This window comes from Suncus etruscus, chromosome 15 (assembly GCF_024139225.1).
Source record: "Suncus etruscus isolate mSunEtr1 chromosome 15, mSunEtr1.pri.cur, whole genome shotgun sequence".
Lineage (NCBI taxonomy): Eukaryota > Metazoa > Chordata > Mammalia > Eulipotyphla > Soricidae > Suncus > Suncus etruscus.
In genome coordinates, this window is record NC_064862.1 from 92,965,070 (window position 1) to 92,976,995 (window position 11,926).

At 66.8% G+C, this 11,926-nt stretch overlaps 1 protein-coding gene across 1 annotated transcript; it reads left to right on the plus strand.

Moving 5' to 3' along the window:
* The first annotated feature begins 1,016 nt into the window (after positions 1 to 1,016).
* WIZ (WIZ zinc finger) lies at positions 1,017 to 9,405 on the plus strand. Its single transcript, XM_049787686.1, is given in 11 exon segments — positions 1,017 to 1,109; positions 1,111 to 1,288; positions 2,457 to 2,585; positions 3,189 to 3,469; positions 3,471 to 3,693; positions 4,947 to 5,300; positions 5,658 to 6,188; positions 7,354 to 7,878; positions 7,975 to 8,394; positions 8,475 to 8,670; positions 9,021 to 9,405. Coding segments are annotated over 11 exon segments (3,090 nt in total). The 3' UTR covers positions 9,181 to 9,405.
* The last annotated feature ends 2,521 nt before the right edge of the window (positions 9,406 to 11,926 follow it).

Here is an 11,926-nt window from a genome sequence, read left to right on the forward strand (position 1 = left end):
GACGGGCCGGCTCCGCCCCTCGCCGTGCAGGACACGCCCCTCGCCCGGCTCCCACTCGCGAGGCCCCGCCCACCAGCGACGGGACCGCCGCTTGATTCGCCCATCCGCCGAGAAGGCCCCGCCCCTTCCCGCGCCTACCACCTGTCGGTCCCGCCCACCCGCGGCCGCGCCGTGTCTGCCACGCCCCTTTCTCACGGAGGCCACGCCCCTCCGCTGCCCCGTCCGCCCCGGCCGTGAGGATGGCAGCCTCCGACGGCTGGCCCGAGCCCCGGGACCCTGATGCGCGCACCGGCCGGGCCGGGCCGAGCGTCGCGTCCCTCACTGCGTCCCCTCCCCGGCCCCGGAGGTCGCCCCGCAGGCCCTGTCCGCCGCAGCGCGGCCTTGCTCGGGCCTGGGCGGCTGGCTGGGGAGCGGGCGCGTCCCGTCGGGCATCTCCTGGCCCCGGCCGACAGCTGGCCTCGGGCCTTCCCTCGGACGTCGCGCCCCGGGCGGGCGCGGTCCGGGCTCTTTGCAGCCGGGGGCCGGGACACCTGGCCCGACTCGGGCGGCAGGTCCGGGGCGCGGCCCTTCGCGACCTCCGCGCCACCCAGCCCGGGTGAGGCGGGCCGCCACGGGGTCGGCCCAGTGCGAGCCCGGGCCAGCCTCCGAGGGCCCCAGGGTGGCGCGCGCGTGTGTGCGAGTCTGCCCGCGTGGGTCCGGGTGCCGCGGCGTGCGGGGTCGGGGTCGGCGCCCGCGGGCCCCCGACGTGCGCGCAGTGGCGCGTGTGGGCCGTGGGCTGCCCGGCGGCCTGGGCGCGTCTCGGCGCGCAGGCCGGCTAGCCCACCGTGCGCGCGGCTCGGAGTCCGCACGGCGCTCGGCGCTCGGCGCTCGGCCGCGCGGCCTGGCGCGGGGGCGTGGCCGGGAAGGGCGTGGCCGGCGGCGGGCGGGCGTGGGGCGTGGGGCGTGGGGCGTGGGGCGGCGCGCCCGGCGCTCGGCTGCTCTCGCCTGCGGCGGCGCCCGCGTGCGCCGGAGCCAAGATGGCCGCGTCCAGCGCCCAGGGCCGCGCGACAAAAGCGGACGGACGGGCGGCGGGGCCGCGCGCGGGGGGCGGCCGGGAGCGCGCGGCGGCGGGGGTCGTCCCCGCCCGGACCCCCGAGCCCGAGCGCGGGCCCCGCCGCGCCGCCCGCGCCGCCGCGGGACGCGCCCCAGGCCGAGCCCGACCCCGAGCCCGAGCCGGAGCCCGAGCCCGAGCCCGAGCCCGAGCCCGAGCCGGGGCCCGCGGCCGCGCCCGCTCCCGCGCCCGCGCCGGGTAAGCTGCGCCGCGTCCGGACGGGCGCGCGGGGTGGGGGGAGCCGGCCCGCCTAGGCCCCGACCCCGACCCCGGCCTCGACCCGGCCCCGCGGGCCCCCCGCCCGCCCGCCCGCCCGCCCGCCCCGGCCCTCCCCTCCCCTCCCCTCCCCTCCTCTCCCCTCCCCCGCCGCCCGGCCGCGCCGCCCCTGACAGGCGGACGCCCGCGCCCCTCTCCGGCCGGCCGGCCGGCGTTCGGAGCTCGGCTCCGGATCCCGTCCGCTGCCTGCGCCTAAGCTGCCGGGCCCGGCCCGAGTTCCGCTCCTCCGAGCCCCGGACCAGGCCGCCCGCTAGTTCCCTCCCTGTGTGCGCGCTCCAACTTCCGGACTGGCCCACCCGGCTCCGACTCCTCCGAGTTCGGGACCGGGATGTCGGGACGGGCCCGAGGTCCGCTCCTCCGCCGCCCAGTTCCCTTCGGTCTACCTGCTCCAACCTCCCGACTGCCCGCCGGGTCCGGTACTCCGGTACTCCGGCTTAGGGGCCGGGCCCCGGTTGCTCCCCTCCCGCCTTGCTTGGATCAGAGACCCCCGAGTTCGGGACCAAGTCTCCCGTCCTGCTGCTCCGATTTATGGACGGGGTGGGGGGCCTGGCCGCCCCTCTGGCCTTCCACTTAGGGACCAGGCCCCGAACGGCTTTCTTGCGCTAACCCCAGGCCCCTGGACTGTCCCGCTTTCCTCCGCGTTCCTTCTCGGGGCTGCCCAGATTCCAAGCCCCTGTGCGAACCTTCTGGGGTTTCAAACCCAGCCCCGGGCTCCCCGAGTTCCTCTCCCAAAAGTGCGCGTCTCCCCCAACCTCCCCTGCCCCACCGACCCCGGCCCTCTGGCCCGGAACGGAAGTTCATCACAGAAGCTCTTGCTCTCCCCAGTTCCTGTACTTCATCCCTTTGCTGTCACCCACTGCCTGTGGGTCCCCCGTTGGCTGCACCTGCTCTCTCTGTCAAGGGCAGTTTCCTAGATTCTTTTTCCAAGACCCACATCCAACCCCCTGAGGTCTCTCATCGCCCCCATAACTCCCCCTCCTCGCCCTCTGTCTCTCAAACTATGCCCCCAGATCCCTGTCACTGCCCAGGGGCTGCAGAGCTGCCGGCCAGACTCTGGCCCGCCACTGAACCCGTGTCCTCGACCTCACAGGCGTGGGTCCAGAGGAAGGCGAGGTGGTGGCGGTGGACCTGGGTGTGGCCGCGTTGCCCAGGAAGAGCCTGACCGTGCCGGGGCCCCTGGAGCAGGTGGCCAGCAGGGCTGAGCTGCCGGACCTCAAGGGTGAGTGGCTGGCCAAGCCAGGGGCCAGCCCCCCTACCCCCCCAGCACTTGTCTTTGGTCAGAACTGGGTGCCGCTCACTCGCCCCGGAGCGGTTAGGGCTGTCGTTTGGGGACGCAGGGGCCGGCCCTCGGACCCGCGCTTCCCCCCCTCGGAGCTTCACTGTCTGCGTCGTGTTCTGTGGTCGTAGTGTGCGTGGGGGCTGAGCCTCTGCCGGCTCCCCGAGACACGAGGAGATGGGAGCAGGTCGGCCTGGCCCTGACCCCCTCACCCCCGCTCAGGTCCTCGGACACGGGGCTGGCAGATGCGGCTGCGGTTTGTCAGTAGCGCCTGGTCCCTGCCCGCATCCCTCACCCCACATCCTCACCCCCGGAACTGAGCTGGCGTAGCTGGCAGGGTCACTCTCCCCCTGCGCTGAACCCCACCCGCTGCCCCTCCTCTCTGACTCTCTGAGCCTCAGCCTCCTCCTTCAGACAGGTGCCGTCCACCTCCATCAGCAGCAGGGCAGTCTGGTGATGACGGGGAGCGGGTGGGGGGGGGCCGGGAGAGACGCTTGCAGGGGGGTCCCGACGGGTGGGGCCCTCAAGGCCTTGTCTCGCCCCCAGCCCACAGCCTGACCACCTGCGAGGTGTGCGGCGCCTGCTTTGAGACGCGCAAGGGCCTCTCGAGCCACGCGCGCTCGCACCTGCGGCAGCTGGGGGTGGCCGAGTCGGAGAGCAGTGGCGCCCCCATCGACCTCCTCTACGAGCTGGTGAAGCACAAGGGGCTGCCCGATGCCCCCCTCGGGCTGCCCCCCAGCTTGGCCAAGAAGTCCAGTTCGCCCAAGGAGATGGTGGCCGGGGCTCCGCGGGCCGGCCTGCTCGCCCTGGCCAAGCCCCTGGACGCCCCCCCCCATCAACAAGGCCATCAAGTCGCCGCCTGGCTTCTCCGCCAAGGGCCTGGGCCACCCGCCCAGCTCCCCACTCCTCAAGAAGGCGCCTCTGGCCCTGGCGGGCTCCCCCAACCCCAAGAATCCTGAAGACAAGAGCCCCCAGCTATCCCTGAGCTCCCGGCCGGGCTCCCCCAAGGCACCGTGGCCCCAGTCTGAGGACGAGGGGCCCCTGAACCTCAGTGAGTGCGGGTCCTGGGAGCCAGGGTGGGCCTGCGTGGGGGTGGACGGGCCTGGGCCCAGCGGCGGCTCCCTGACCCGGCCCTGATGCATTCTCCCAGCACCCCACTATGTGATGGGCACAGGGAGGGGGCGTCCTCCCTATTGGAGGCCCCTCCTCCCAACCCAGCTGCCCTGGGCCTAGCATCGCAGCCTTTGGGTAGAAGGGTGGATGTAGGGCATGGGAGGGACTCCTGGGAGAAAAGTGCCCATTGGGTGAACTCAAAGGCCTTTGGGTCTGAGCCTGGCCCCTCGCCCCCATGGTGGTCCTTAGTCTTTCCACGAAGTTGCTTCTGTTCCATTCACTGAAGCTGCTGATACTTAGTGCCCCGAGGGGCCCCTGCACAAATGCACATGGACCCTCCTGGGGCTGCACCCCTACCCGCACCTGCTTTCTGCATGGACCCTGCCCTTCGCACACCCACCAGGCCTCCCCTGCAGCCTGTTATACCTGCCAACCTCCCGGCACCTTTGCACCCGCACCCATTCACACCTGCCAGCCCTTCCTAACCCCTCACACTTGCCAGTTCCCCTGCATCCCGTTATACTCGTTAGATCCCTGCAATCCCTCGTCCCTGCCAGCCTCCCACTGCATCCCCTTACAGGCCTCCCACATTCCTTCACGCCATCACCAATCAGGGTCCCCACGTTGCAGGCTCCGACTCCCTACACACCCCTTTCACCCCTACCAGACCCCCTTCATTCCCACCCCTGCATAGCTTGTCACCAGCACTTTACTCCTAGGTAGCTGTCAGCCCCTTCCTCACGCACTTCTTCGCTCCCGCCAGTCACCACTCGACACACCCCGCTGTGTCGCCCCATTTGTTGTTCCAACTGGTGGGGCGAGGGGACCCCACCCGCTCCTTGCATCTTGCTTCTCTTCTGCGCTCCTGGCCTGTGGGGCCTTAGTGGCTGCCTTGACTTCCCTCGTGATGCGTGGGCCTGCAGCGAGGCCCCTGAAGTCCCCAGCCCCTGTCCAATGCCCCTCTCGCACCTGTCCAAGATTCTCCAGCATCTATCCGATGTCCCCAACCTCTGCTGAGGTTCCCTCAGCACCTGTCCAGAGTCCCCCCAGCACCTGTTCCAGGTCCCCAACCTCTCTCCAAGGTTCTTAGCACCTGTCCAAGGCCCCCCCAGCATCCATTCTAGGTACCCCCAGCACCTGTCTGGCCCCCACCCCCGGTGTGGCCTCGACCCCTGTGTTTTGTCTTCGCAGCTGTAGGCAGTGCCGGGGGCCGAGGGCTGAATTGCCCGCTGTGTGGTGCCTGGTTTGAGACCCGCAGGGGCCTGTCCAGCCATGCCCGCGCCCACCTGCGCCACCTGGGTGCCAACGACCCGGACGCCAAGCGGTCCCCTATACGCCGGCTGCACGGGCTCGTCGGGAAGGCCCCGCTGGGCCGCCCCCCGGCCTGCGCAGCCTCCTTGCTCCCACCCCCTGCCCCGGCCCAGCAGGCCCGGCCGACCGGCGTGGGTGCGGCCGGCCCCCGCGGGAAACAGCAGCTCTCGGCCGCCACCGCCGTTGCCGGCACTTGCTGGGCCTCTGATGTGGAGCTGCCTCCTCTCACCCTCTGTAGGTCCCCACCTCAGGCGCCCTTCCCCGGGGGGCGCGGCCCACCTGCCCCCTCGCTCTGAGACCAGGAGTGGACGGCCTGGCTCTGGGCTCCTCCCGCCCAAAAGCCTGGTGGGCACCGACTGGGCCAGTCCTGGCCAGGCCCCCACGGGGGAGGGGCCCACCTTATCCTGCCCGCCAGTCGCCTCCTGCCTTCTTGGGCAGGGGTCTCGGCGCTAGCCCCACTGAGGGCTTCCTCGGGTCGTGCCTCGGCCCCCGCCCGCCCTGCTCCCCCATGCGGGCCCGGTGGCCAGGGCTCCAGCAAGGTGGCGCCTGGATGCCTGTGGTGCTGACCACCCCTCTCTCCTCCTGCTGCAGCCTCAGGACCCGAGCCGGCACGCGACATCCGCTGTGAGTTCTGTGGCGAGTTCTTTGAGAACCGCAAGGGCCTGTCGAGCCATGCACGCTCACACTTGCGGCAGATGGGCGTGACTGAGTGGTACGTCAACGGCTCTCCCATCGACACCCTGCGCGAGATCCTCAAGAGACGGACCCAGTCCCGGCCCGGGGGACCCCACCCACCTGGCCACAGCCCCAAAACTCTGGCCAAGATGGTGGGCAGCGGCGGTGTCCTGGAGGCTCGCAGCCCTGCAGACCTGCACCTCTCGCCTCTGGCCAAGAAGTTGCCGCCGCCACCGGGCAGCCCCCTGGGCCACTCGCCCGCGGCCTCTCCTCCTCCCACTGCCAGGAAGATGTTCCCAGGCCTGGCGGCCCCCTCCCTCAGCAGGAAGCTGAAGCCCGAGCAGATGCGGGTGGAGATCAAGCGAGAGACGCTCCTGCATGGGGAGCAGCACCCCTCTGACAGCCCCTGGGCGGCGCCTCGAGAGGACCTGAGTCCGCTGAACCTGTGTAAGTGGGACCCAGCAGGAGATGGCACCTCGCCTGCATCGACCCCAGGCACGGCCAGGGTGAGGGGGTCTCCATGGTCTGAGCCCATGGGGCCAGGCCGTGTCTCCGGGACAGCGGCCTCAGCTTTCGTCCAAGTCTGTGGACTCAAGCCTGTGGTCCGTGGGAGAGTCTGGATAGGTGCCAGGCACATCTGCTTCGTCTCCCATGTACAGAACCAGGAGGGCTGTGTGCTTGTGTGTCTCTGTCTGTGCATCTGTTCCTGTGTTTGTGCCTGCATTGATATGTGCATGCCTGTGTGTCCATCATTGTGACTGTCTGCATCTGTCCGTTCGTCTGTGTCTGTACAACTAGCTGTATCTGCGTGTCTTTGTGACTGCTTGTATCTGTAACTGCGTCTGTGCCTGTATCTTTGTGTCTGTGCATTTGTGTTTGTATCTTTACGACTTACCTTTGTCTCCGACTATATGCATCTCCGTTGGTGTCTGTGCAATTGTCTGCATTTGTGTCTGTGTGACTGTGACTGCCATAGTATCTGTGCGACTGAGTCTGTATGGCTGTCTCTGAGGCTGTGTGGGCCTGTGCAAATGCCTGTGCAACTGTGTCTGAGACTATGTCTGTTTGCCTGTATCTGTGTGACTGGCAGTGTATCTGCCTGTGCAACTGCATCTTTACCTTTGCGATTGTAGCTGTGTCTGTGTGACAGTACCTGCATCTATGTGTCTGTCTGTCACTGTGAAAGTGTGTCTGTCAGTGTCTCTGTGGCTGTATCTGTATATGTGTCTGTGCGTGTGTCTGCATGTCAGTATCTCTGTGTCTGTCTGTGTCTCTGTTTGCATCTGCCGAGCGTGGGGTGGGGTTGTCTGCTTGTGCCCCAGGGGAGGCTGGCCGGGTCTGCCCAGTACCCCTGGGCCCTCCTGCCCCTGCCAGGTGGAGATTCTGTCCCTCTCTGGAGAAAGAAGCTGGGGCAGCTCTGAGAAGGAAAGTGACACATTCAGTGTCCTGAGTGGCAGGAGATGGGGGTGTGGGCAGCCGAGCCCGGTGCGTGGGGTAGGCTCGTTTGGGGCATCCCAAACCTGTGGACACAGGCAGATGAGGGTATTGGGGGATGAAGTCCTGACGCGAGTGGCTGGGGCTCCCTGTGCAGCTGCTGCTTCCTGCCCCACAGCATCCCGGGCTGAGCCGGTGCGTGACATCCGCTGCGAGTTCTGTGGCGAGTTCTTCGAGAACCGCAAGGGTCTGTCGAGCCATGCGCGCTCGCACCTGCGGCAGATGGGCGTGACCGAGTGGTCCGTCAATGGCTCTCCCATCGACACGCTGCGCGAGATTCTCAAGAAAAAGACCAAGCCGTGCCTCATCAAGAAGGAGCCGCCGGCTGGAGACCTGGCCCCGGCCCTGGTGGAGGACGGACCCCACCTCGTGGCCCCGGGGCCCATGCAGTCCGTCCTGCCGCTGGTGCCCATGGCGGGCCGGCCAGGCAGACCGGCAGCCGGGCTCGGCCACCTGCCCCGAGAGCTGGTCTTGGCGCCCCTCAGCAGTAGCAAGGCTACCGTGGGCTACCTGGGCTCCATGTCAACCAAGCGGCCCCTGCAGGATGACCGGCTCCTGCCCCCTGAGGTGAAGGCCAAGACATACGTCCAGACTGAGCTGCCCTTCAAGGCCAAAGCGCTGCATGACAAGGGCTCCCACTCAGGTAAGCCACTCAGCGGGGCCAGCCTGCTGCCCGGTGACCCAGTTCCCCTGTTCGCTCCCCGTGGCCCCTGTGCTCAGCGGTGCTCTCTGCCCGCAGCCACCGAGGCCTGCTGCGAGCTGTGCGGCCTGTACTTCGAGAACCGCAAGGCACTGGCCAGCCACGCGCGGGCGCACCTGCGGCAGTTCGGTGTGACCGAGTGGTGCGTGAACGGCTCTCCCATCGAGACACTGAGCGAGTGGATCAAGCACCGGCCCCAGAAGGTGGGCGCCTATCGAAGCTACATCCAGGGCGGCCGCCCCTTCACCAAGAAGTTCCGTAGTGCCGGCCATGGCCGGGATGGCGACAAGAGGCCGGCCCTGGGGCTGGCCCCTGGTGGCCTGGCTTTGGTGGGGCGAGGTGCCTGTGGCGAGCCGGGGCTCGAGGTGGGCCGTGCCACCGACGGCAGCGAGCAGGCTCTGGCCTCCAGCCCCCCGGGCACCATAAAGGCCGAGGAGCACCAGCGGCAAAACATCAACAGTGAGTGATATGGGTAGGGTCCGCCCCGTGCGTGTCTGCCCACTCTCCTACCCTGCCTCTCACCTCCTACTTCCCCACAGAGTTTGAGCGCCGGCAGGCCCGTCCCACAGACGGCTCTGGGGCCAGGGGCACAGATGACACCGGGGGTCTGCAGCAGAAGTTGGAGGAGGCCCGGCAGCCCCCTCCCCGGGTCCGCCCAGTCCCTTCCCTGGTGCCGAGACCCCCGCAGACGTCTCTCGTCAAGTTTGTGGGCAACATCTACACCCTCAAGTGCAGGTAAGCCTGAAATGGGCCCCCATGCCCCCCGTTTGCCCTCCACCGAGGCCGGGTCCAAAGCGCTGACTGGGCAGGCATGGAGTTGAGCATCACGGGCTGGTTGCAGGCTTCTCGGGGCTTCCCAGGCAGAGACTCCAGGGACCCTGAGTGTGTCACAGCCTCAGCGGAGCTTGGGCTAGCCAAGCTGTGCCTGTGAGGGTAGGGCCTGGGATCCCTCTGAGCCCAGAAATCACTTGTTCCCAGGGTCCTGGGGGAAGGAATGGAACCCACTGAGGCCAAGCTTGTGGCGGTGGGGTCCCCTAAGGGCAGCTGCACCCGCTGCCAGGCTAGCATGCACTTCGTCCCCGTAGGTTCTGTGAGGCGCAGTTCCAGGGCCCGCTGTCCATCCAGGAGGAGTGGGTGCGGCACTTACAGCGGCACATCCTGGAGATGAGCTTCTCTAAAGCGGATGTGTCCCCCGAGGAGCCCCCCGGTCCACAGGCCCCGACAGCCGTTGCCGAGGCACCCTAACAGGAGCATTCCAGCCCCCGCCCGCCCATCCGCTCCCTGCCCCCCTCCTGCCTCTCTCTTTTCCGTTTCCAAAGGAGCAAGCCAGAACCTCAAACCGGCCGTCCCCACGGGGGGCCGGGCACACTACAGCCGGGGTGCCCTCCCCCAGCCTAAGACTTGGGGCCTGGGGGTGTCCTCTGGCTCCGCAGGGGCAGTGGCAGGGTCCGGCTTGGGTGGCGGAGCCTTTCTGGGTGAACCAGGAGGTCGGCCGGGTGTGGGGGGCGGGGTTGCGCTCTCCCTCTGTGGCCATTCGCAGAGACCCCAAAGATCCCATCTTGGTTCCCTCCTGCCCCTGTGGACCTTCCCTGCCAGCGTGCACACACCTCGTGAGACCTGGGACCTGCCCAGCCTCCCAGTTCCCAAGTCCAGCGACCTCATCCTGCCACGGTGCTTGCTCAGGGGAGGCCCGGCCGCCCCCCACCCCCCACTGAGCCACGATGCCACGAACCCCTTGCTGGGCAGCCCCCCCCCATCCCTAGGAGGCTCTGCAGTGGGAAAAGCTCAACGCTGACAGCTGCCCCCTGCCAGGTCAAGTGCCCTGCCTGCGGGCTCGGGCTGGGAGGGGGCGCGGGGCTCCCCCACGCTGCCCTCCTCACACTCTTCTTTGTTGCTTTCTTTCTATGTATAGCTCCCTAGACTGTCACTTTTTTAAAAACGCATTTTTTGTGTAGAGAATAAGGAACGTTGATCTTTTTATTTTGCAACCCTGGGCCGGTTAGGCACCAGGAGATGATTGACCTTTTAACTTTTCTCAGTGGCCACATTTTGGTTATCGATGTACTAGAAGTCTGTAAATTAGATTAAATTTCTCTTCTGGACACTTCCTGGGGCAAGCAGCCCTCTCGCCTGCGTCTTTGTTTCCCTTCGAACGCACAGGCTGGAGCCAGCTGCCCCTGCCCGGAGCCCTGACTCATGCTGGCTGGCCTGTTGCTGACCAGAGGGCCTGCCCCACTGGGGCGTGTGTGGGCGCCCCCTTGGTGGTGTGAAAGGAGGACACAGGGCTTAGCTGGCAGTGCAGCTCCTTCCCGTGAGCTGGTGTGACTAGAAGGGCCCCGGGAGCACTGGGCTTTTGGGCTGGTGCAGGGGACTGGGACTGGGAGGGTGGGCCCACCGTTGCTGGGCCGACTCGCCTTCAGCCTCCAGGAACCATTGGTAGACCCAGCTCTGTGGGCCCATGGTGGGGAGCAGGAGACGCTGCTATTATTTTCTGACTCAGCAAGTGTGATTTTCTTTTTTAAAGTGGTGTTGTTGGCAGCTCCTTGCGTATCACACAAAGTTTGTCCGCTCAGTATTTTTCTCTCCCACGGCCAAAAGCTGGGGAGCGGGGGTAACCTCACGAGCCCTAGCTAAGTGACATGAACCCCCAACCCCACACACTCTGGGGTAGGCAAGCTAACACCGACGAGAAGGGTACTGTCCCACCATGAGGTGGGCACAAATATGCATCTTGCCGGGCACCGCTAAGGCCTCAGCACATCTGCCCATTGTAGGCAGGTATGGTGTGTGGGGGTGGGGTGGGGTGACTTGTCTGGTTCTAGGAATTTGTTTTTAAAATCGCGCTGGTGGTGGGGCCAGCGTGATAGCACAGTGGGGTGGGCATTTGCCTTGCACGCAGCTGAGCCGAGTTTGATCCTCGGCATCCCATAGGGTTCTCTGAGCCTGCCGGGAGTGATTCCTGAGTGTACAGCCAGGTGTAGCCCCCAAACAAAACAAAACAAAATAAAACAGCAGTGATTTAAATCAGCTCCTCGAGGAGCTAGCTGATGGAGGCACCCGGGAAGCCCTTGCTGCCTCATTCAGCCCCACTGGCCATGCCCTGTGTGGTGCATTTCCCAGAAGGGTCTGCTCTGTGGGAGATGCCGCAGCACCAGCGCAGTTGACAGGAGTCAGCAGCCTCGCACTGACACAGGCCGTGTCCTGACGGTGCAGAGTGTACGTGCAGAATTGGAGTCGGGTCTAGGTGTCTAGGACATCGAGACGTTTTAAAGGGGCAGGAGAGATGGAGGTCAGGTGCTGCCGAGCACAGGCCCAGCCAACCCCCACCCTCAACTAGCACCGCATGTGGCTCCTAGAGCATCATCAGCTCGAGCCAGGAGGTCGTCCCCAAGCGCCCTCCCCAAACGCACTCTGAACCCAAACTTGGAAAAGTCTAGAAGTCGGGGCCCGAGAGATAGCATGGAGGCAAGGCGTTTGCCTTTCATGCAGGAGGTCATCGGTTCAAATCCCGGAGCCCCATATGGTCCCCTGTGCCTGCCAGGAGCAATTTCTGAGCCTGGAGCCAGGAGTAACCCCTGAGCACTGCCGGGTGTGACCAAACAAACAAACAAACAAAAAAAAGTCGAGAAGTCATGACTGAGCAACCCGGTGAGTCGTCACAAGCCCTTCGGGGAGCCGCAGTGAGTGCCAGGGCACTTCGGCTCTTGGAGCTGGGGTGGAGGTGGTTTCTGCACCCGTGCCGCCCCACAGCCCCTCCAAGCCGGCCGCTTTGCCGGACGGGCCCCGCCCGCTGTGGGAGCTGCGCGGCCTCGACGTGACGTGCGCGGGGCAGTCCCGGGACCCAGCCCCTCCGTCTTAGGTCCCGCCAGCTCCTGCAGGGCGCTCAGTCCGCGTTTCCACCCGAGGAGCTGCCCGGTGCCCCGACTGGGAGCCGGTGGCCAGGGGACGTGGCGACGCTCGGCCCAAGGGAGGCCGGAGCAGCCCGCCTCGC